This window comes from Numida meleagris, unplaced genomic scaffold, assembly GCF_002078875.1.
Source record: "Numida meleagris isolate 19003 breed g44 Domestic line unplaced genomic scaffold, NumMel1.0 unplaced_Scaffold119, whole genome shotgun sequence".
NCBI lineage: Eukaryota > Metazoa > Chordata > Aves > Galliformes > Numididae > Numida > Numida meleagris.
Genome location: NW_018362987.1, coordinates 693,122 through 717,515, shown reverse-complemented (window position 1 = coordinate 717,515; position 24,394 = coordinate 693,122). Strand labels below are relative to the sequence as shown.

At 40.6% G+C, this 24,394-nt stretch overlaps 1 protein-coding gene across 24 annotated transcripts in view; it reads right to left on the bottom strand.

Moving 5' to 3' along the window:
* PCDH15 (protocadherin related 15) overlaps positions 1–24,394 on the bottom strand; it is a 736,955-nt gene that overhangs the window by 70,351 nt on the left and 642,210 nt on the right. For all 24 annotated transcript variants that reach the window (XM_021381881.1, XM_021381890.1, XM_021381879.1 and 21 more), the window contains 4 exons: positions 23,666–23,778; positions 12,254–12,363; positions 11,669–11,809; positions 3,304–3,431 (listed from right to left, as the gene is read on the bottom strand). In XM_021381881.1, the coding sequence (XP_021237556.1) occupies positions 3,304–3,431; positions 11,669–11,809; positions 12,254–12,363; positions 23,666–23,778 (492 nt within the window). The remainder of the gene's footprint in view (positions 1–3,303; positions 3,432–11,668; positions 11,810–12,253; positions 12,364–23,665; positions 23,779–24,394) is intronic.

The window sequence follows — 24,394 nt, the reverse complement described above, 5'->3', positions numbered from 1 at the left end:
ATTGCCTTCACCTGTGCTCCCAGGGCTGACTGGGTCTTTCCTCCAGGTGCTCAATCAGTGGTTCAGGCCATGACTCAGCAGTTCCCATACACCCAGTAACAACAATTTCAGTCATCTATACTGAGTAGGTTTACATTTTGCTTTTCTGCTAGTCAAAGCTATGCTTAAAGATGACTAAAGTGATCACTGATAGAAGAATGAGAATATGCTGAGAATACACAGAGTATTTATCATTTCATTTTCAAAACTACTCAGATTTCATTAAAAAACAGCAAGTCTTACTGATTGCAGAAGATAAAAGTAAATTATAGAATCACAAAGGTTGGAAAAGACCTTCAAGATCATCCAGTCCAACCGTCCGCTTGTCACCAACAGTCCTCAGTAAACTATGTCCCTCAACACAATGTCTAAATGTTCCTTGAACACCTTCAGGGTTGGTGATTCCACCACCTCCCTGGGTGGGCAGCCCATTCCAGTGCCTGATCACTCTTTCAGAGAAGTAGTATTTCCTAAGAGCCTAGTTTCCCATTTAGAATGGAAATTTGAGTAATTTCTACTGTATTTAACTTAATTTACACTTTCTACTTTATTAATTCTCTTAAAATTTCAACTTGGAAAACTACTCATTTAGTTTTATTCAAGAACAGACATTCATTTAATTAATACTTCTTAACACTCTAATTGGAATGGGCATTGTATTTAAATAACAGAGCAATTACTTATTACTTCAGAGGACAGAAAATAAGCCAACTAGCACTGACTGCTGCAGATGCTTGTGCTAGAACAATGAATAATAGCCTGGTTTTCTGCAATGAGCACTTCTTAACTGTTTCTAATTTTACTTCAATAAAACATACAGTTGTCTTTGCTGCCATCCACTAGTAACAACTTCTGTCTTATGACCTGTACTATTTTGCCTTTCAGCGAAGTCAGGGAGATTTCTGTCATGAATTTTAACTGGAGCAGGTTAAAGATGTAAAATGGTAACTTCTCTCCTGTGCTTCTTTCATTGTCTTTTTCTGTTCTCTGACCACCTTTCCTGAGTTACGTGTTTCTTACGTAACTAGGTAAAAGCAGATTTCCCTCTTTGTGTCTGAATATCCCTTACCCATATGCCTGCTCTATCTCATGCATTTGTTATCCCCCTTGCTGCTAAACAGGAATATGACAAAAGAACTAGGAATGCCTTCAAATAACAGGTAGGATTTCACATTCTGCTCTCATTTTGTATTATAAACTCATACTACACTTTTAAATTTGTTCCTTACATTTCATTTTTCATCCATAAAATGATCCTTTATATAAATAACTTTGCTATTCAGTGTTCTTTGTGTACTCCAACATCTTTGTGCAGAATTGTATCTTCAGTACTTCTGTTCATGTATTTGACACGGCTTTCTGTTTCCTATGGTTGAGTACACCAGAGCTTCTGTTTAACGTTTGTGGCCAGAAGAAACAACTAGCAAAATGTCTAGAGAAAAAAAGATACTAACAAAAGCATTACCCCTACACGACCTCAGATCACCCTAACTGCAATACTATCTCTACTCCTTTAGTCTGGGCATCTGCACTTTCCTTTTCATTGAATCACGCAGACATCTGGCTATACTTGACTATTCATTTTATACAGAGCAGAAATCTGGTGGATCTTGAAACTTCAGTGCAGAAGACAGAGGAAAAGAAAATTATGTATACAAATCTTTTTATTGAATATATTATTTCCAACATACAGCACTGTCCTACTACTCACTGAAATCTCTTTATTTACAGGAAAATAACTCTTCAAATACACAAAGGCACTGCATATGCTAGATGACATTGTTGGCTTTGTTTATGACATCTGAATTGAATTTTCACAGTTAATGAAGCAGCATAACAGAAGCATGCCTTTTCAACACTCCTTCTGGGGTAATCGCCCTTCCCAGTTACCAGTGCGAATCCTGAATCTCCTCTCACATAATCCTTCCCCACATCTTCCCAATCACTTAGTATTGCTACTTTTTTTCAACCACTCAGTGTTGTCTGAGTTGTGCTGCCACTAAGCAGCAGCATCCTCACTGCCCCATTCAGTAGGTCTGCCCCTACCTGCTACAGCCTTGAGTGCTATTTGCCTGCAGAGGAAGCTGGGAAGATGGGCACAGGGCAGATTTAAGCACCATAAGGATTCCTTTCCAAGTGAATTTCAGTAAAAACTCCCAGCTGCTTGCTTGGTCTGCTGTATGCATTTCTAGGAAAGTCTAACACGGAAATTCTGGAGCCTAAAATAGCCTAAGAAAAGAATTTATGTAAAATAAGTAAATAAATAAATAAAAACAACAACAAAAAAAACCTGTGAACTACATCACCACATGAGAAAACTTTTTTTTTTGGCAGAGTCTTCTATCCAATAATCAATGCTTAATCATATCCCACTTCTCTGCTGCCTCTGGGTTGGCTTTGGGGAGGACTGCCATGGAACAACAAAAGCAGTGGACAACTTTAACAAGCTCTGATATTCTCTGTTTCATTGCTGGTGCTCTGAGTACACTTTGAGGTCAACATAAAATTCTTAGTGGGTCATATATCCGTGCCCTTTCATGCATAAACTAGAATCAGCAACTTGAAAGATATCCCACTAACAAAGTGAAGAAGATTCAGGAAGCCTGCTGAGGTAACAAAATGAAGGCAAAGGAAACAAGCCGAGCTGGAAAGTCCCAGCAACCCAACCTGCCTCCAGCACATAAGATTGCACCACAAAGCATTTTTAAGAAAAAAATATATACACAGCTTTTATTCTAAGCTAGCTTTTCTGCTGGAGGCTAATTACATTCCAGATATTATATTTCCTTGAATTTTCTTATTTCATTCTTTGCTTTTTAACTATGAATAATCCATTTTACCCAGAAATTGTGTCAGAGTACACAGACCTAAAAGTGCTTCCCTAGTTTTCAAACACAGAAGAATCATGTGAACACTATCATATATAATATGATAGCTAGAAATCTTCAACTGATGACCATGCAGATGCAGCACGAATCTCCAAATCAGCCATGCATTAATGTCAGCTGGAATATGGAGCCAACACAAGTACATTGTACACACAGAAACCATCAGACTTGCAACTATCATCATACACTGACTCTACAAAAAAGAATTACCCATTCTGTGTTCACCACGCTTGTTTCTAAAAACTAATCAGGGGAAATTAGTGCCCTCAGCTCAAGTAGGTTTAGAAGAACCACATTCCATACCTCCTGTGAAAATCCAAACCAGTAAGTACTTTTCTACTGCAAGTGAGCGTTAATATAAAAACTGCAGACTTACCTTAACTTTAAGCACAGAAGAAAACATCTTAGCATCTTCAGACACTCCTCCAATGTACATTTTTTTGGTAAAGACAGGTGCATGATCATTTTCATCCTTCACTTCAATAAACACTTTGGCCGTATTACCTAAAACCAGGAAAGAAAAGCAATGATAGGCCATTTGGCAGTTTATCACCTATTGGAGTTTACATGTTTACAGCCCAAATGGATCTTGTGAAAAATGTGCACAGATAACATTGTAGAAATAAACACCTAAGAAATGACAGTGTATCTGGTATAAAAAACATGAGCTTGAAGGAAGTCAAGGGATTTCATGCTTTTTCCCCCTACCTTTGCCATTTTTTTCTTATAGAAAATGAGTGTACACCTGCATTTTGCTACTGTGGCTGCGTGAATTTGCACGTAGGCAGAAGGCTGCCATGGCATTCTTTAGAAAGCAAACTACCGGGGAGGAATAGAAAAAAAGACCTGTAACTAATTTTTCAAATGAGTAGAAAAGCAGAAGACAGAACAGCATACTTCACTAACACAGGTGTGGTCACATTAAATTCTCACAAGTGTTATAAAGAGGTAATGAACATGCAACATATACTAATAACTAAGCTATAAAGAAAAGCCTGCCATTTCCCCTTCCTGTGCAACTTGCTTAATATATTTTAATTCATACTAACTTCCACGCAATTACTTAATGAGGGGTTCTGCAGCACTGTCTGTAAACTCCGGATGAACAACATGATACTGAACATGGCAAGTCAATGCAGCTCCATCTACACCTGCTTAAGCACAAGTATTAGAAGCTCAACACATCTTCAAGAAAAAAAAAAAATACAGCTGTTAAATAGTTATTGCTCCACCTTTGAACAATAAACATGTCTTTCCTCCTGCAAGGAAAAATGGTCCAGTAAAAACTATGGACCTGCTGCAGATTCAAATGCGCAGTAATCGATACCAAGATTTGTTTGCCTCTTTCAGAATTGTGTAATCCAGACAGACTGCTGGAAATGATGGCATCCAGTTCATTAAAACCACATTTTCAAGTGATAAATTGACTTATTTCAGAGTTGATTTTCCCAGCCTCTTTCAGTGCCAGTGTAATTTAGATGCTGCACAGGTGCCATGCTGATTGGCATTAGTTTCCAAAAGCAGGCTCATTTAGAAAGATCTTAGTGCCTCTCTGGCTGGGGGAAAACTTGTTACACCCAGACTATTTCTCAGACTGCCCACATCACCCAAAATGCTGCCAGTGAGAGGTCCAGCTGATGGAAAACAAATAAGGGAACACAACACATAACACAAATGGAAATTTGAGAAAGCTGTTTAGAATTTCATCCACTGTATTAGCATGCAAAGAAGAAGAAAAAAGGATGAAAAAAAAAGGGAAATGACATTTCCTCAAAGGAGTAATGATTTTTGCATTTGTCACACTGATCTGCACAAAAGGTTAAACTACTTGTAGGTGCTTTTACACCAAGCCACAAGGAAGAATGACTTAATATGAAGCTCTCTCTTTAAACTCACAAAAATAAGCCACAGGCCAACAAAACAATTTAAGCATGTGAATATGCATAATGTTGACATAGCAATCTATCTATAATCATGTTCAGTTTGCTTGTTATAAAAGAATGCATCCATATTCTTTATTATGGTGAAGAAAACCGTCCATCCAAGAGCTGTTGTAAGACTAGGAGAATCCAGTCTCCTCCTTGTTAAAGCAGATCCTTGATGCTTCGGGCTATAAGACCAAGTTACAGTTAGAAACTGCATCCCCATAGAGAAAAATGATGTTCCCAGGCAGGTTTTCTCATTGCAGCTCCACCCTTCAGGGAAGAAGGCAATTTCAGTGGGATCACAGCACTGTGTGCAGTAACCTTGCCCTGCTGAGCTAATAAACAGTTCCATCGATGGCTGGCACAAGTTTTCTGCTGTAGGGAAGAGCCCGATTGCATCCCATTCACTGCTGGCAGGAGTAGTGTTCACTAACCCACACTAGCTCTCCATAAAACTCATCAAATATCTTCTGTACACAGCTCAAAAGTGGCATCATTTTAAGCCAGGTTTGGTGAGAAGGCCGAGCCTCGTGCAAAGTTTGCTTTGCAATTTGCTCAAAACCATTTGTTTAAATTGCTAGTAGTTCTCTGAGCTGCCAAAATGCTGATTTGTTCAGCAATGGTTGAACATTTCGAAAATGAGAACATTATTACACAAAGCACAAAGCAAATGAAATACTTTGCATATCTCCAGACCAACATTAGTATCGCTGATGTTGAATTAAACATATACCTCTGCTCTATCTTTCAGCCTTTCACAGACTTTCAGCCTCTTCACAGCTTATAGAATCATAGAATCCTTAGAGTTGGAAGGGACCTTCAAAGGTCATCTAGTCCAACTCCCCTGCAATGAACAGGAAACATCTATAGCTAGAGCAGGTGGCCCAGCCTTGCCTTGGAAGTTTCCAGTTGGACATCCCCCAGTCCTGAAGGTCAGCCAGCCCATGAGGGACATTTCCGCACTATCATCTCCTGCAAGGTCTCCTGTGTCCCATCCGTCTCCTCTTTTCTATACTGCACTGTGAGAGCTGCAGTTTGCAAAGGACACAGATCTGCAGCTGCTTTTCAGATGTCCTCAGCTTCTAAGCACCTAACACACAGCATGCGTTGCACCAGATGATCAATCTTTCCCCAGGCCAGAAGATGAGGCCTTTGGATTCTTTCAGCTTAAGGAGAGTAAAAACATCCAAAAAAGCTCTCAAGGGAGCCTGATGAACCTCTTCAAGAGATAAAACTAGTATATCGAGAATGGTTAACTTCAGAAGCAAAAATAACAGTTCTAGGGAGATGGTCAGAATCACAGTGTGCTAACACTTACAGATGTTCTTCCCAAACATGGTTGCAGAAATCTCTTTTCTACTACCACTGCTTACCTAAGCAGTGCTAATAAAGTGCCTGCTTCATGTCAATCCGTAGTTTCTGGCTAGACCACAGAAATTAAGCTGACCTAAAGCAACACTATTTGATCAAAGGGACATCAGAAGGTGGTTGAACTCTAATTTGACTGCTACCAGATTTGTTTTACACTGTGCTTTCACCAATGGTATGACACGGGTCTATCACCACGTGCCTGCCAAAACAGCCAGCTGATACAGCTGCTATTCACGCACCAAAAATATTAACATAGAAAATCTGCAAAACAACTGGGGCAACCACCCCAGAGGTGCATGGCACAGGAGGCAGATGTGATTTGTCCATCTGTCACAGTTCCCACATTTGGGCATTGAGCATAGCTGTTGACTCACAAAAAACCGTCAACATCAAATTTACAACACACTTCAAAACAAAAATACAAGGCTATTTGTAAAATCTATAAATACCACAGGAACACAGAATGCATTTTCAAATTAAACTTAGCAAAACTCTCATTCTGAATTATTGTGGAGCAGCTGTGAAATTTTGGTTGCAAAACTAGTTTTGTTCCTTTTTCCCTTCGGGTTCCCGAAGGTTTACTTTGCGATTAGAAAACCAAACACATGGCAGGAGAAACATTCTCTGTTCCCCCTCCAGCAGTGTGGCAGAGCCCTGCCTCTCAGCTGGGACTCAGCACCAGCATGACAACAACAGTGACCTCCTCAGGGCAGGACCTCTGCATCCCTGTGGGAAGCCGCCTGCAGCACCTCTTGCTTGGGGCTGTGACAAAGGCACAAAATAGTTCTACCTGATAAGTTAAAGGTGAATATTAAATTGAAAGGTGCATTTTCTCTGAAAAGTCTTTCTATATCAAAATAAAAACGATCTTTACCAAGAGGGCACATTGACTCCTTGCAGTAAACGTGGTATTTAGCAAACCTGACCGACATGAAGACAATGGGGAAGTGCATTTCCTCTCATCTGGTCTAACACTTTTGAGGTACCTTACCTCTTCACTTTCTGGATCCTACTTCTAAGTTGATTTTTAAGAAGAATGTGTGCTGCTCTGAATTCTGCTGCAGCCCTCAGAGTTAGGCTCTCCCTCACCCCTGCAGCAGGGTGGACACAGACACAAAGAGGGCACTCACAATATCTGAGAAAGACATTTGCTTACCAAGACAGTGCCAGCACAACTGTAGAAACAACAGATTCTGTTTGCTGTTTGTTTTAATTTCCATTAAAATACAGTAAAATCACCACAGGGTTCTATAATCTTTCTCTCATCTCTAGGAATCTGTAACATGTACTTGCTGTTCTTCCTCTTCCTACAAACTGGGGTCAATGAGATCAGCAAGAGTACAAGCAGAAATGAAAAAGAGGATGCAGGAGAGACTACAGACGACACCACAAGTTTCCAAATGAAGATGCTTGTACAAAACCAGAGATGCAGGGCAGAGCTCTGCCACAAGTACAAGTGCATGCATCACAAGAAATCCTCTTTTTCCCTTCCATCATGAGAATACTGTTTACTGGAGATAGGGATAATGTGAATGTGAAAAGGTAGAATCTGCAGAACTGTAACTTGAAACCAACAAACACTGCCTTCTGGTCTCCTCAACAACCGACTGAGCCAGAAGCTCAGGTGACTTCTCCTGAAGACAAGTGTTTTAGACAGCCCTCTGCCAGCTGGTACCACCTTTCCCTCGTAGGCCTAATTGCTAAACAATCTGTTTGCATCCATGTCCATTTGCAGACAGACACTGGCCCAGCCTGAAGTACCTCGCTGAGCAGCCACAGGGGACAGGTAAAGCTGTGCCCAGATGGCAGTGGTAACTCAAGGTAACACAGCAAATGACGTACGTGCACACTTGGGGAATGAAAAGTGCCTTTCTCAGATGCTGGAAACTGAAAACACTGGAAAATGTGAGGCTGCTGCCTCTCTTCCGTGCTCTGAGGGATTGGCAAGGCTCTTTTGCCCACAGCATTCAAAAGCAAACATATCCTGGCTCTGCTGTATGGCTCTTCTTCCTGATCAAAGTGAGAAGCCCCGCTATCTCCCATCACGGTTCACATTTCATGTCTGGAACAGGGACCAGATGCTCACGAATGCTTTGATTCTTAAAACTGGGACCATGATTACTTTGGTGATAAAACCCCTTTCCTATCTTTATCCTATATCTTTATACTGCTCTTTCTCAATGCGTTTGGGAGCACTTCCTCTTCTCTCATCACTCTACCTTCCCCTGTCTCCTCTTCTCCCTTCTTCCTTGCCACACAGTTGTTGTTCTGAGCACTTTTCCCCAGGTATCAAACTTCAGGACATTAAAGTATTGATGAAAACTCTGCAAAAAGTTGACTGTTCAAATGAGAAAAGATATGATGTTTTGTCTGTTCTTGGTCAAGAAGTACTTTTCATTCAGTGAATAGTTAATTGTACTGACACCAGATCTGGAGGTTGGTGGTCCTGCCTGTAGCAGGGGGGTTGGAACTTGATGATCCTTTGGGTCCCTTCCAACCCAAGCCACCCTATGACTCTATGATACCGTGATTCTATGATACCTTCCCTTCAGTTTATTACTTTACACCTCTTACTTGGAGGGAGGAGCTGCTTGCCCTGGGATTGATGACAAAGCAGAACTTTCACACTGCAGAACATCCCGCCACACACAGCTCTGTGCTGTTCCCTTTATGTAACTGTTCTCCTGTTTCTCATCCTACCCAGTGAGGGAAAACTGAAAGCTTCTAGCTGGAAGCTAATGACCATGATCTTCACTTGTCTCACAGTATGCTGTAAGCCTACAGTTTATAGACAATCTAAGAAGCAAAGAGCGGACACAAAAAAACCTAGCCGCTAAATTAAACTGAAATGATGAAGTTCATTAATACTTGAGGTCACTGAAGGTTCAGCATCACCAGATGCTGATTCCTCCAGCCAGAGTTCCAACTTTTTAACTTCACTGTCACCACAAGAACCGACATTTCTTCCATTCAAATGGGTATAAAAGCACTGTAATTTCACATTATTAAGTTTCAGTGAAAGTCATTCATTTAAGAAGCTCAATTTCGCTGAATCTGAGAGTGTGATTTTGCATGATTAAATATAATCAAAAAAGAAAATGGAAATACTACTACAAATGTGGGAATCAAACCAAGAGGTCAAGGAGTCTCCATTACAAAGACCTAGGTAATTTAGTTAGCCAGATACTTGTAAAGTGTTTTACAAATACATTATCTACCAAATTCTTTAGCTATCTACCCAGCAGATCGCAGACTGAAAATTTAATCTATGCTATTTACTTGTGGATATCTCAATATGTACAGCAAGCATTTGTCTTTGTTTCGACTGAAAAAAAAAAACGTAAGCACTGCTTATTATCAGGTATTCCTGAATAAAAATAACTCAGCCACCACCTTTCTTGAGCTGTTGCACAGCAAGGAGGACAGGTACAGCACAGATTCAACTTCTGACCATGGAATAATCCCTATGTACTACGCCACAAACACACAGATACAATCTCTGTTATGGAAGAAGACGTACCTATCAAATTATGCTTTCATTTTCCAAAAATCTTCTGCTGGTTGCATGGGTAGTTGTGACAAGCCTGACAAAGGTATTTTAACTGCAATGCCCCATACGATGTCTCAGGTCATATTCTGTTACCACAGTTTCATGGCACATTCTCAAATATTGAGGTCTACTAGGTAACTTTAAAAAAACTAAAAATTTGCAAGAAAATTATTGTTACTACCAGTTTCTGTATTGCAAACAGATTTTCCAGTAATATATTACTGGAAGAGAAAGCACTGCACTCAATTTTAAATTTTATCCCCTGAATTATAATCTCTAATCTGTACACTATACTTTTATGAATGTGCACCAAACCAGCACAGAAGTAAGCTGGAGATGGGTTTCCTAATATTTATGGCTATTACTGTATTCACTAGAACAATAATTAGAAGACTAATTACAGAACAGGACAGCAGAATCAGTTTAGCACTGCCGTGCCTCTGCAATTCAGCAACTATTAATTCCGCGGATCACAACCCATGGGGGGGCAAAGACCATCTGCCATGGAACAATGTAGTCACTTTTGACAACAGTGGTTGCACTTGGGCTCCCTTCCTGGCAAAGTGCTGACCAAAGAGCTGATACAGCTGCAGAGAGGGAGAGAGTGCTCACCTTGTGCCTGAGGCATAACTCACCCAGTGCTCTCTGTTCCTCAGGGCAGGCAGAAAGGTGACAGTCCAATGTTAGTGACCCCTGGGGAGTCCTCAGCTCACGTGAAGGGGAATGCAATGAGGTGGTACAGCAGACAGCTGCCCAAATGACTCGAAATAGACTCACAGTCAGTTTCCAGTGAAAGGGGAAGGCTGAATTTTTGTAGCCTTTAAATAACGTTCAATCCCTCGCTACCTCAGAGGAGTTTCTCTATTTGACATTGCCATTCCCCAGACTTACTGCCATCAAAACCACGATGGTCCTTAGCTAGAGAACGTAGAGATCATAAAATACAGCAAAAAAATAAAGACAAATATTGCCTGTGAAAAAGCTTCTAATGTGAAAATGCTTTTTCTGTTACAAGCTATTAATGCTTTTGTAATTAGAGCTCAAACGTGGCTTAAATAGGAAGGTGTAAAAGATGGGATAGGATACTGAGACAAACACCAGACTGCTCAGGCTGTTTCCTTACAGGAAGCACAACAAAATCTCCGAAAGTCCTTTTGAAGTAATTTTATTCAAACAATAAAATCATTAGAAGGGGAAAAAAAAAATCTCGCTAGGACAGAGTCAAAATAAAACGGTTAGTAAACAGAGCTCCTTTGTGCCTGGAGGTTCTGCAAAGAAGCCTCCTGCCACAGACTGTCCTTTCCTACAGTTTGCTCTCAGCTGGGGTCTCAAAAAGCTCCCCACAGACCCCCAAGAGGTGCCTAGGACATCTTGTTCTTCCTGTCACCCTTGCTGCCTATCCATCCCATATTCCTCTTTGCAGAGTCCTCATGTTTGCTGCCTTCCATTGCTCCCCTGTGCCTTGTGCTCAGTTCGTTCAGAATTTGTGCATCGCCATGCACACAAGTTCCCAGCCCAGTGGGGAGGAAGAGATTGCACTTGGGCTGCATAATGCATTTATCAAAAACTATCACATTCTATCATGGAAAACCCTAATTACAACAAAAATGTTTGATCTGTGTCATCAGCTCTCTGTTTGTATACAAATATGAGCCCGATGTGGGTCAGTGAGAGGACTGCGTAACACAGATGTGCTTTGGGAGGATCTCTCTCAAGAGTTATCATGTGGAGAGCAAGAACAGAGATCCATAAACGCACACTCTGCCTTCTACAAACCATCATCACTGCTCAATTTCTGAGAACACAGCAGTAGCTAGAGTGCAGTTATTGATATTATAAAAAAATAAGAATACATACATTAGAAAGGTATCCAACAATAAGGATTTTAAACTTACTTTTGGATGGGACACGCAGGTTGGATTGTACCACTTGTAACGAGTCTGCCTGAATTCGAAGTTCGTAACTTGCCACACTTTCATAATCCAGAGGCTTTTTAACCGAGATCACGCCTGTTCTGTTATTAATAGCAAACATATCTGAAACCCAGCAAAAGAAGTTTTTTTATGACAAAATGTTTCTATTTTGTGATGTCATTGCTCTCTGTCACCACCTTCAGGCAGCATGCTAGAGTCAGGGAACATACTGTCCCCAGCAGAGAATACTCACATTGGACATGAAGACAATTTTACATTATTAATAAAGAGATAGTGTAAGGGTACAAAACTTCCCAACAGAGAAAACTAAGTGCAAGCTCTATATAAAGTAACTTCACTGCTTTTTAAGGAGCAAAGTCTGCTCCTGCAGTTTTTGTATGCAGCTGGACAGGCTTGATAACAGCAGTAGGAACAGTCCCTCCTGCTTGTACTGATGAGGTGGGACTTCACTTCAGCAGCTCTTCTTCTAATCATTCTTTCTTGAAAAACTTCTGGTGCATGCATTATGCTCAGCACACTTACTTAGATCGAGTTATTAGTACTTACCCTCTTCATTTCCTGACACGATTGAATATACAATAGTCTGGTTCAAGGCAGCTGCCGTCACCACAGTGACCACGGTTCCTTTTGGTGCGCTTTCACTCACTGGGGGGGGTCTGCAGAGACAAACAGAAGTATTTGTGTTATCTTCCCATTACCTGAACAGCAGAATACTGACAAACTCATTCTTCAGTTGGCAATTTCAACCATCCATTATGCTGCCAAAGAGGGATGATCTGCATTAAGGAAGGTTTAACCTTTGCCTTCTGCAAATGCAAAAAACCCAAGTGTAGTCTAACTGACTTTATGCTCTCATCTCTTGTCAGTTCTTTGATATGACAAATGAAAACCAGGAGATAATGAGTAGGAAATAACAGAAACACAAGAACCATCACACTCTGATAAACTGCAAATAAAACCTTAGTCTGTAACAGGTGTTTAATTACATTCACATCTACCAAGAAAACTGTAATCTACCAGAAACACATGCAGGAAGACTCCTACATGGGTAATCCTCTTTAAAATCTGAACAGTAAGCACTGGAAAGCCACCTTCATGGGAACATTCACTCTTCAGAAAGAGCTGGAAGTTGCTCTGCTACCCCATTTTCTGTCATAAAAGCCAAGATGCTTTCAGAAAATTAACTGCAATCCAAGTATATAGATGAGTCTTTTAATTGTTTAGTAAATTGGTTTTGATTCACTGGGCACTGAGGTGTGAAAAAGAAAAAAGAGTGCACTACTAACATGTATCTCATCCGCTTCACATTCTCCAGACACTGTAAACTGACAAACTCATGTTGTACGAAAATAATGAGCGTCCTCCCGAAACACACCTAAGTTACTTTTCTTTCTCTCCTGTTGTTCAAATGCTGTCTCCTCGGGAAATGTGATGAGTAACACCCTGAGACGCTGTTTCCTCAAGGAAACCGTGATTACTTCCAAATAAACGGAGAATTTGTTTGTGCTAATGAGTTCTCACACAGTAGAAGTATTTCAGTTTTGTGTTCTTGAGAATTCTGGACAGACTCTACATCTTCCCTAATTTCAGAGCATATTTTACACATTCCTTCTTTCAACCTGCTCCAGGTATTGCTGAAACACACCATCCCGCCCTGTACTTTCCCATTCCAAGAGCAAGAAGTTGGGTTCCCAGTTTGCAATCTGAACTGTTGAATCAAGCCTACTCTTCACCTCCACACACCATGAGACCAGTCTATCCTTCATTACAGACTTTTCCTTTGGGATGAACTCACCACAGGGCCAGTCTCTACACTTGACTGCTCCTGCCCCAGATTACATTATCCATAAGGAAGATGCCAAAGGCAAACCATATCCATGACCCATGCGGCTATGATGTGCTCTTTCTTCCCTTGTGAAATCTTCCATCACTTTATTTCCTTCTTTTGTTTTGTCAGTGCAGAGGGCCTAGGCCCTCTTTAATTGAATCACTGCATCTCCTTTAACATGGTGGGATACCAACTCTTCCAAGATGCCTTCCAATACACAAAGGGGAAAAATATACTTCCAGGCTGAGCCACACTGCACCAAAACACTGACCCCTAGATTCTTTTGGAGAAAAAGATTATGGTATACTCACTTTTACTCATTTACACACAGAGCAGATCACCCCGGCTCCCATTCTTCTGCCTCAAATGTGCTATCAGCAGTAAAATTCATTACTGGTGCCTGATTTATTAAGCTACAGAACTAGTGTTACACAGTGCTTATCAACATGCATATTACAAATGCAAAGGTTAATCTTAGAGACAGAAAAAAGGCTATTAAATCTGAAACCATTTCAAGCCGTAGCTTTTTTTTTTTTTAAAAAGAAGTCAGCAATGCAGGCCAGAGAGGAAAATAAAGATCCACATAATGTTGTATTCTATATTCTTTTTTCTTTTTCTTCCAAGACGCACAATTTGAATAAAAAACCCATGACTATGTTTACACAAAACCCACATTTCATCTGAAGCACACTTTCAGTATATCTTTTAATAGAAATGGCCTCGTAGCTTCCTCTCTGACACGGCTGAATTTAATGAATTGACAAATCAATATTTATTAGAAAACATTTTTTGTGCTCACTATGAGAGGCCATGGATGGAGTGGACAGAAAACTGCCATGGTAATTGTATTGATTTAATTTCCCTGATTAACTAAGGTGATTGAATTCAAAGGGAGCAATGCATCAGTGGAATTAAAACATACAGCCAGGCTCTTAACATCTTGCTGAATTGTATAGATGTGAACCAGTGAAAGACAAAGGTATTCAACTGACAATATATGGTTCTTTATTCTGTACTACAAGCTCTAATATGCTTTCTTAGGGGATAAGCTCATGATCTGGTATTTTTTCTGTAACTGTCACAGCAACATGTAAGTTGGATGACATTCACTGTAGTGCTTTGACAGAAACAGTAAATACCATCTTGTTAGCACACAGGATGGAATGACCCCATCTTGGTGCAATGGAAACCCTGTAGGGTCCCCAGTCTCAGCATGCTGCCACCCCACTGCCCAAGCCCTTCCCCATGAGCTGCAGTAGAAGAAGAGGGCATGAAGGCAGCAGAGCATACAACAGCGCAGCCTCATGGTTTGTGTCATGCTGAGGTAAGGTTGGATTTGGGAAGAATAAAGCACCTTCAAACTGGTCTAAAATTGATGCTTAATAATATGCCTTCTGCCCTATACTTTGCATTTAGTTATCCTGAACAAACTTAAGAATTGCCTGTACTTACATTCTGTCTTTAAGGCCTCTACTGTATCATTTGCTGTTTATGTTCCATAAACTGTCCCTCAGAAAAACCCAACAAAAACAAAAAAACAACAAGAGAAAATGCCATGTAATATAGAAGAATAACAAGATGAAAATAAATCTATCAGTTATAAAGAAAGACACAGAAAAAGTAAAAATAGTCGTACATGAGTTGTAAAAAGGTAACATCTGCTAAATCTCAATTATTGTAATCTTGGATCAGAGGAGGAAATGGAGACAGAATACATACTAAATACACTGGTAAGGTGCATTTTTTAAACCCCGAAGAGAAATTTAAACTTTTCCTCATTTTTCCTTTGCTGAACAAGTCAGACTCTCGTTCATTTTTCAATTTGTCTGCTATCCAATGTGCTTTAAATGCACCATGGAATTTTTCTATCTCCAAAAGCGTGAACATGAGATTTAATAAAAAATTAAATTTAAAACCAGCAAACCCAATAATAAATTGGAAAATTGGTTTAGTACTGAAGTTTAATAGCATGATGTGTATGCATGCTGCATTGAACACATCAGTTGACTGTTCTGTGGATTTTATTTTAGTTCATGGAGGTCCACAAGCATAGCTCAGAAGGTATTTTTAACTTTATTTTTATAATTACATTACTAAAATTCTTAGCTCAACTTGATTAAAATGTCATTTTGACCTCTCCTTGTAAAATAATCTCCCTACCTTCTCTTACATTACAGTTTCTGGAAATGTTTTGGCCTTAGCTACTTTTCACATTCAATGGCATTTCACCTGCAGCTTCTGCCTGAAACATTTCTGAGCACTGCACTCACTCCTGCACAGACCGTTCATCTTACTCCTCATGGGAAGCAATTTTATTTGGCTTCTTGTCTGTCTGATGTTTTGCATTAAACAGAAATTATGTAAGTCATTTAAAAAATGTATTTTTCTGGAGAAAGGTCAAGTGTAGACAGAGCAATAAATGTTCTAAAATGAGGTGAGCTAAAAGTGAAGTTAAATGGAAACTAAAATAGCTGAGAACAAATATACAACAGAAATGCTTGAAATATGCCTGACTGTGCAGTTGAGTTTTAAACAAATGTTAAAAAAAAAAAAAGTTTTATGGGTGTAGCACTGGTGATAATTATAGAAACAAGAAAGCAAGAAGTAATGGAACCTCTTCTTGTTGTTTTACCAACATTTAGGCTACCTTGTCTTCCCCCCAGAAGTGAAGAATCTAGCCACATTTCCGAGCTGTAATGGCATTCTCGTTGTCCAGTTTGTGCAACTCTAACAATCTGAGGAGTTTGACAGAGACTGTGAGTCTTCTTCTCTGGAAAAAGAGTCTTTTGTTCTTAATAAGATGCATCTACCAAGCAGTGCATGTTCAAAGTGTGCTCAGAAGGATCATGCATTCCTCACTGTACTAAACATCCTCACTTTCTGCCTCAATTCTCAAATGGGTTCGAGACATTCTGACCTTTTCATGGTATTTACATCCGAAAGAGATGACAAGGGAGTTTGGACATTGCTAAAGCGAGCCCCTGTCATAACCTATTATCTTTTGAACCGAGCATCAAATTTTATTCCCAGGAGCTCTCCTGTCATTAGGTGTTATGCATTTGTGTGATCCCACTGATTTTTGTAAGTTACAGCTGAGGACATGAAGACATAAATATTTCTGGCAAGGATTACAACAAAAGTGAAAAAGGAAAAAATCTCTGAGAAAAAAACGCAGACCTCTCTCACATACACAAGTCTGCCAGAGAGATGGGTATCAATGCGATCAAATCTGAGACTACAGATAACTCAGTGGTTCTGTGCTCTCATACTGCTGACAGTTGGTCAGGTTAAACACCACATTTCTGTCATTACTTCTCTTCCGCTTTACCATTTCTGGACTGATCTGGTTCTACACTTCACCCTGCAACATGGTGCCAAAAGCAGTCCTCAGCCCTGACCCTCACACCAAACACAGCCCGGCAGACTCCCTGCATGCACCCGGGCCCCATGCTGCTTCTGGTGTAATCAGGGTAGCACACAGCTAGAGGCACTGCTCAAGAAGAAACATTAATTAAAATTAGAGTTTCTTTCTTATTTGGTAAAAGGTAGTATGAGGTTTTAATAACTGCAATGTAGCGCTGCTTAACTAAGCAAAACAGGAAAAACAATGATCCTTCTACTACACCATAAGCATCTAACTCCCTAATTTTTTCAACGAAAACCATGCTTTAGTATCTGCTGCAGACACCATTTAATTTCCTAATTTTTCGTACCCACATGCTGAAGTGTGCTTTTGTACTTTGTATTATTTTGTAACAAATAACTGCCATGAAAACAGCCCCATACAATACTGATCCCAGGGCAAAATCATACACATTTTCCTGAAGCTAAGCTGCCGCTGACACCTAAGGCCAATTAAAACTGCATGTTGGAGCCCATTCCTCGAATTCCAGCTTGGGGAAAACACTGAGGCTCCCTCCAACTCAGAGATGCAACATCAAAAATGTTGCCAGCGGTACTTCCCTCTTTTTCATGTCTTTCCTTTATGAAGTGCAAATTTTACAATGGGAAATGTGGGATGAGCAGCCCTGAGACTTGGCCATCCTGCAAAAAGGATTATCCCCATGGATGCTTTAAATCTAAAGCGTTGTACAGCATACTCTTGAGGGACAAAGCCAACATCCCTGCAGGAAGGGGGAAATGACCCACCCTATGAGCACTGCTTAACATGGAAGGGAGCTCAGTGAGGAAAGAAAAACTTCAATAAACAGACACTTAAATAGAGCTCATGAGCAACCTGATGAAACAATGACCACATTTAAGGCACACTGACCTACTGTTTTATTCAGGCACCTCGACTCCTGAGTAAAGCCATTTTGCTTGTATGAAACAAGTTGTGGTCTCTGAAAGTGCTTGCTTTTCAAAGGAACGTGCCAGTGACAAACAAGAATAGCTTGGAAACCTCACTGTTGCTCACAACCCCAAAATGCTCCCTTCCCCTTCAGGTCTCTGGTGTCTCTGGGTTGAGCTTTTCTTCCCTGTCCTGCTGGTTTGAAGAAAGGACAACCTCTGCAGCTGCCCTGATTTCTGAAAAGAACTTGTTAGGAGACTTTTTGAGAGATGTATAGATGAACTCTTTCCTCCCCCAGGAATAGCTATTTTTTCTTTATATCCATATTTCTTTCATTCATTTGAAAGAAAAGGAGCCAAACTCTTAGAACAATCATGACAAGAACAGCCAAGGTACTTCTACCGAGCCCCAGACATTCATAACAGACACGTTGCTCTGTGCCACACATCGTATCTTTTGTTGAACAAGAGAAGTCCACGTGTCACAAAATCTCTGCTTCACACAGATTTTCATGGTAGCGTGTTGTGCCCAGCACAGAAGTACAACACCACACTACATTTACCTCCTGTAATACCCTCAAAGCCCCAGATTCCCAGACTTCTTCATACACTGGAATCAAACTTCAGGTTAGCATACAAGAGGATGCATATCTTGAAACAGGATAGGGACTGATAACACAGCACTAACAGAAACTACAAGTTTCCAGCAGTCTCCTTTTTCTGCTAAGAAATGGCTGAGCACCTGTTTAATGTGCCCACAGGCACTAATTAGGAACCAATGATGCTGCTATTGGTTAACATTTCATTTTCTGCTACAGCAGCACATCACTATTAGCAATGACCTTCTAGTTGCAAACAGGATGTGATATTTATTAATTAACAAAACAAAAAAGATCCCAAGTCCCTTTGAACCTTTATTTTTAAAAAAATACTAATGTTCTCATAAGAGGACAGGATTATGAAAAAAATATCCTTATATTCATCTGAAGCTCACTTCACATCTGTTCTTCACTGTTCCACGGTGCTACTTATTATGACCTGTTAATTAAGAAATCAAAGTGCTGCCATAACCTGTTTGGAAGTAATGGAAACTTCTGGAACAATTACTTGGTCTAGGGTTCAATCAAGATGTGATTTGGGATGGAACTGTCAAGACAAGAAAAATAATAGTGTGGAAAAGGAATGCTTAAAACAGCTCGTTTGAGTTTCCCCAGGAAGTGATTTATTACCAAAAACGTGGCTATTTCTCCAGCATAAGCACAACAATATCCAAGTCAGCATTAAAAATTTTAAGAAACTGTGCAGGTGAACTGTGCAGATGGCCACAGTCAATAAGCCAGCACTGGGCAGCCATGCAGGAAGCCTGGCATGCTGACATACCCTCCATCACCTGGCTGCGCCCCACACCCCCAGGCTCATGCTCAAGCCGCAGGGCTGAGGCCCTTCCCACACACTGCTGCCCTGGCAGCACAAGGTCAAGTAGGCTCCGAGGTGGATAACCACGTACAAATAAACATCTGCACGTTATAGGCCTTTGATGCTTTTTTGTTTTTGCCTCTCCACCTTTGTGTTTCTACCGAATAAGCAAATGTTTTCCTGCCTTTCTTTGCAGGCACAGCTGCCATCAGCTCTCTCAAAGTCACATCTGATATCCAAGGCAAGGATACGAGTGAGGAAGATCCACACTCCTGATGCAGTGAAACCTGCAGCTTCAGCCCCAGGCCCAGGCCAGGAGCACAGAACAGACTGGGGTACCTGCTGATGTGCTATGCAGGCTGCCAGGCTGGCACCTAAGGATGCAGCAGAGGATCACGATTTAGTGGCCATGGCAGTGATGGGTTGATGGTTGGACTAGATGATCTGAGTGGTCTCTTTCAACCTTAATGATTCTATGATTTGCAGTATGCTGGTGCCTACAGAGGACAGCCATGTGGGCCTAAATCATCCAGCCCTTATTAATGGCGTGCAAGCCCCTGGGTTGCCATTTCACAACTGTTGAACATGCTGCTGATCTACTAACTTGAAGTTAGGAGCTGGTGCAGAGAATGTCCTAAAGCATAGCACACCCTGGCTGCTGGACACTTCAGCTTGACCTGCTACTTTGTACCAGAAAAGATGTCCATTTGCAGCAGATGGCTTTTTGATATGACTCAGTGGACACCTACCTCAACTATTAGGAACTACATTTTATCACTCATTATAGAGAAACTGCTCCATGTTTTATATACTGGTTCTCAGAGATCTTGGCTTCTCTGTGCTGTTGTTCTATATGCATTGTGCAGCAGCACCTGGAAGTCTCCAGTTATAATTTACAATCCAAAGGAAAAAGGTGGTGTGTGGAGGGGAAAAGGCTAATTCATTTCCTCTAAATCGTGCAGTGTTGCAGTGGGAAAGTCAGTGGGCAAAAGGCATGCCTATAACTTGACTGCTGCCTCACGCAGAAGTCACTTTAAGGCATGGAAATGTATCAGTCAAACCCTTCCATAGCATGAATAGGACTCCAGGCAGAGGCCCTCATGTGCTGAGGGGCTTCTGACAGCACATAGCTGCCAGATCAACAGCTCAAGGCACAGTCACGCTTTCATCTCCCAGTCTGCCCCATGTGGCTAGGCCTTTTTGATCATGCCATCTGGTCCCCCTTCTCCTATGTTTTGTATTTACTTCTGATTTGTAATACATGCTGCAACTCTGCAGGCTTCTTTAGTCTGTAAAAGTGTTCAGCTGTGACCTCTTTCTAAATCCACAGAAGTGAAGTTTGCAGAAGAGCTAGAAGAAACTGTTGGAATCATCCAGATTAAAGTAATTATGCAAGCAAAGATCAATACTCATCCACTCCAAAGCCACCAGTTCTCAATCCTCTAAAAATTCTACTATCCATATCCAGAAGTTTATCATTTTGCAACAGCATCATTGCTCTGAGCTGACGTTTACCCTTAAGATATATAATGTCAACTAAAACCCAAGGTTTTATGAAACCTGCCAGCTTCAACTTGCATCACTGTCAGGAAACCAAACAGGAACTGCAGTTTGCAGAATGAGAATCCCTGAAAACCTAAGAAATTGAAAACAGCCCTGCTCCACAATGTCACAGAATCTCAGAACTGAATCAAAAAGTTTGGGGATTATTTTCATTTTATTTCTGACATTGAAGAAAATGAATAACTGCTTTTGCTGCCCTCAAAGACTTCTGAGAGCTTTATATAGCAGTGTGCACCTCAAAAAAAAATTACCAAGAATGGAGCAGGGCTATTTTTTTGGAAAGAGAAACCAGGCCATTCACCTAATCCTATGAATTTGTGAGGAGGAGAACATAAGAGGGGTTACTGAGTTGTCATCTAAAGGTATTTAGGGTATATGGACTGTTTTTTACTTTAAGCTTCCTTTACTGTAGGTAAATAGAGGTCCTATCTCCTGGGATGAAATTGAAGCTCAAGGTGGCCTCAGGAAAAGATGCTTGGTTCAGAAGGTAACATCAACTCTAACTGCACACTTACAGCTTAGGTCCCCTTCCCACAATCCTGCAAGCAAAGACCATGTGATGCTTAACATGGAAGCGCAAGATAACTCTTCTACGCTGTACAAGAGGACCCCACTGCATTCCAAGCACTCCCAAGGCCGTAGTCATGTTCTGGGCTCTGTTCAGGTGGTCATTTGAAAAAGTTATAAAAGTAAACAAATGGCATCACTAAGCGTGCACCCAGAAGTGAAGAGTCCCCTTAGCTTCTCCAGCAGCTGTGCTGGCTCCTGAGGCATGGTGAATTAGCTTTTGGAGTTTACCCAAGATGTAGAATGTCTTGGAAAGGTCTCAACATCATGTCTTCTTAAACACTACTGCTGGAATAATTTTCTCAAGTCTGAAATGAAACGTTTTTTCCTCTTCTCCCTCTTTTCATCAACTTACTCTTTATAGCCTGAGACTGAGTAACAGGAAATCACACTGGACACCGAGACTTTGCATTTTCTACTCCTTCCTCCTCTCCATAGTTACTATCCAACATTTCAATTAGATGCCTTCATTAGCACAATTCTGGTTGTAGGTTCAAGGTATTTTCTCCCACTTGCCTTCTTTTATAAATGTGATTTAACTTTGCTAGAGACACACTACAAGAAAAATTGTCAGGAGAGTCTTTCCTTATATTTATGGTATGGCTTTGAGATTCTGATACTCTAATCATGAGAAAAAACAATGCACATCATGATTTTTTCTCTAAATCTCCTGAAATAGCAGACAATGACTTGTCACTTGAGTCTGGCAAAGCCAATAATGCTACATTCTGTTTCTGCTTCCTGATTGCAAACAGTATTTGGCTTTGAAATTAGATTCATAAAACCCATTAATATTCTGATACTGATTATAGTGTTACAATTGATGCAAGAGCACATACTGCAGCAAAGTTATAATGTCTTGAGATAGGGAGGCTCTGCACACTGATCTCGTTATTTCCTATTATCATAAAAATGTCAGAAACTCTTTATGAACACTTTCACTGAAACCAAACATAACAAACTAAACAGCCTGAGCATCAGTTTGTTTTTTCACTTCATTTTAAGAAAATGAGGGTTGATTTTTTTTATTAAATTGTCAGTGTTTCAAATCACGACTGAGTAGCAATAATAATAACCTACACATCAAAGAGATCACGCATGAATTCCCTCTTAGAATCATAGAATCACCAAGGTTGGAAAAGACCTCTAAGATCATCCAGTCCAACTATCCACTTATCACCAATATTTCCCACTAACCCATGTCCCTTGGTACAATATCTAAACGTTTCTTGAACACCTCCAGGGACGGTGACTCCACCACCTCCCACCACCTCCCTGGGCAGCCCATTCCAGTGCCTGACTGCTCTCTCAGAGAAGAAATTTTTCCTAGCATCCGAGTGTTGACCAATACCCCCAGGTCAGTTTCCTCTACACAGGCTTCCAGCCACTCTGCCTGGGGTTGTTGTAGCCAAAGTGCAGGACCCGACACTTGGTCTTGTTGAACTTCATCCCACTGGCCTCAGACCAGCAATCCGGCCAGTCCAGATCCCTCTGCAGGGCCTTCCTACCCTCAGACAGATTGACACTTCCTCCCAACTTGGAGCCATCTGCAAACTTACTGAGGATGCACTCAATGCCCTCATCCAGGTCATCAATAAAGATACTGAACAGGAGCTCTTGTCCAACACAAATGGTGCACAGGATTAAAACGTACTCAAACTGACCGGAGACAACAACCTGAAGCCCCAGTGATCCCAGCTATACCTCTGTTGCACAGAAATTTTTGTTTATCCACGTGACTGACATTTTCAACAGCTAAGGGGAAAATTTAAAACAAGCCTCTTGCTATTGCCAACCACAGCCCACAACTTTTCAGTTGGAGACAACCTATTAAGATGGTAACAATGCAGTACTATCTGCTAAGATTAGGGAATGGCTGTCCGCCAAAAAACTTGAGGCTAAGAGAAAGAAACAACTCTGAAATATTTTGCTACCCTGACTTTGACAAATCAGAGTACTGCATGTAATTGCACACATTTCTTCTTCTGGTGGACTCAAGCGTTAGCTCTTTCCTCAGAATGGCATCAAATTCTATTTCCTAAAGAAGAGTTAACATCAGTAAATGCATTATCAGCTCTAAGCACATGAGGTTTCTGGTGCACTGGTTCAAACCTTATTTTTGTGACTTATTTCTTCCTGTGAGTCAAATGGAACAAGGGAAGGAACACAATTCGAAGTGAATGCAGGGGAAGTGCTTCCACACTGTAACCAACATGTATCAGACTGGCATTCAAACAGGAACTCATTTCAGCTTAAACAATGACAGCTGTAATGTGAATGAATAAATGCTTTACCTGTATTCATCCTGCGTGAACCGTGGGATTACTGAAGGTTGAAGTACAGCAATTTCTATGGTAGTGGTGTTGAACTTCACAGGATCTCCATCATCATATGCAATGACCACTAGCTATAAACAGTGCAGAAAATCACTCTCTTAGTATAGGCAACAGCATTTTTTGTCTTGACTTGCAACAGCACTTTTTGTAGTTTCAGGGTCTAGCAAGTCAGAGACTTTCTTTCACTACAAAAGAGCTTCAGAAAACAGTCACACAAAGTAATCACGGTGAAAAGCTTCCCTCTGGTTAATCAAGAGACAATTCTCTTCACCTTTCAGTTTTACTACGTTAATTAAAAACTGAAAATAACTCAAATTAGCAGTGCCCCAAGTTCCTAAAACAGAGACAGCATTTAAAATCTACTAAAGCTCATAGTAGCACTTGACATGACTCTAAGAAGTAGAAAATGGTGGATAATTTTACTTCCTTATAACAGAAAAGTACACAAATCTCCCTTTCATTCTCCATTCAAAAAGAATTAATTGAAAAGCAAGAAGAAACTAAACATACCTTAATGAAGATTCAGAAGGTTGGCAGGTCCCATGTAGGGAAATCATATATAAATCCTGATGTATTATAAGCTACATTGTTTTGCTTACTGAAAGACTTCAGTTTTCATTTTCAGCTAACTCCTTCATTCATGGATTTAAGAAGGGAGCTCTGTCCCAATGATTTTGATTGAAATAA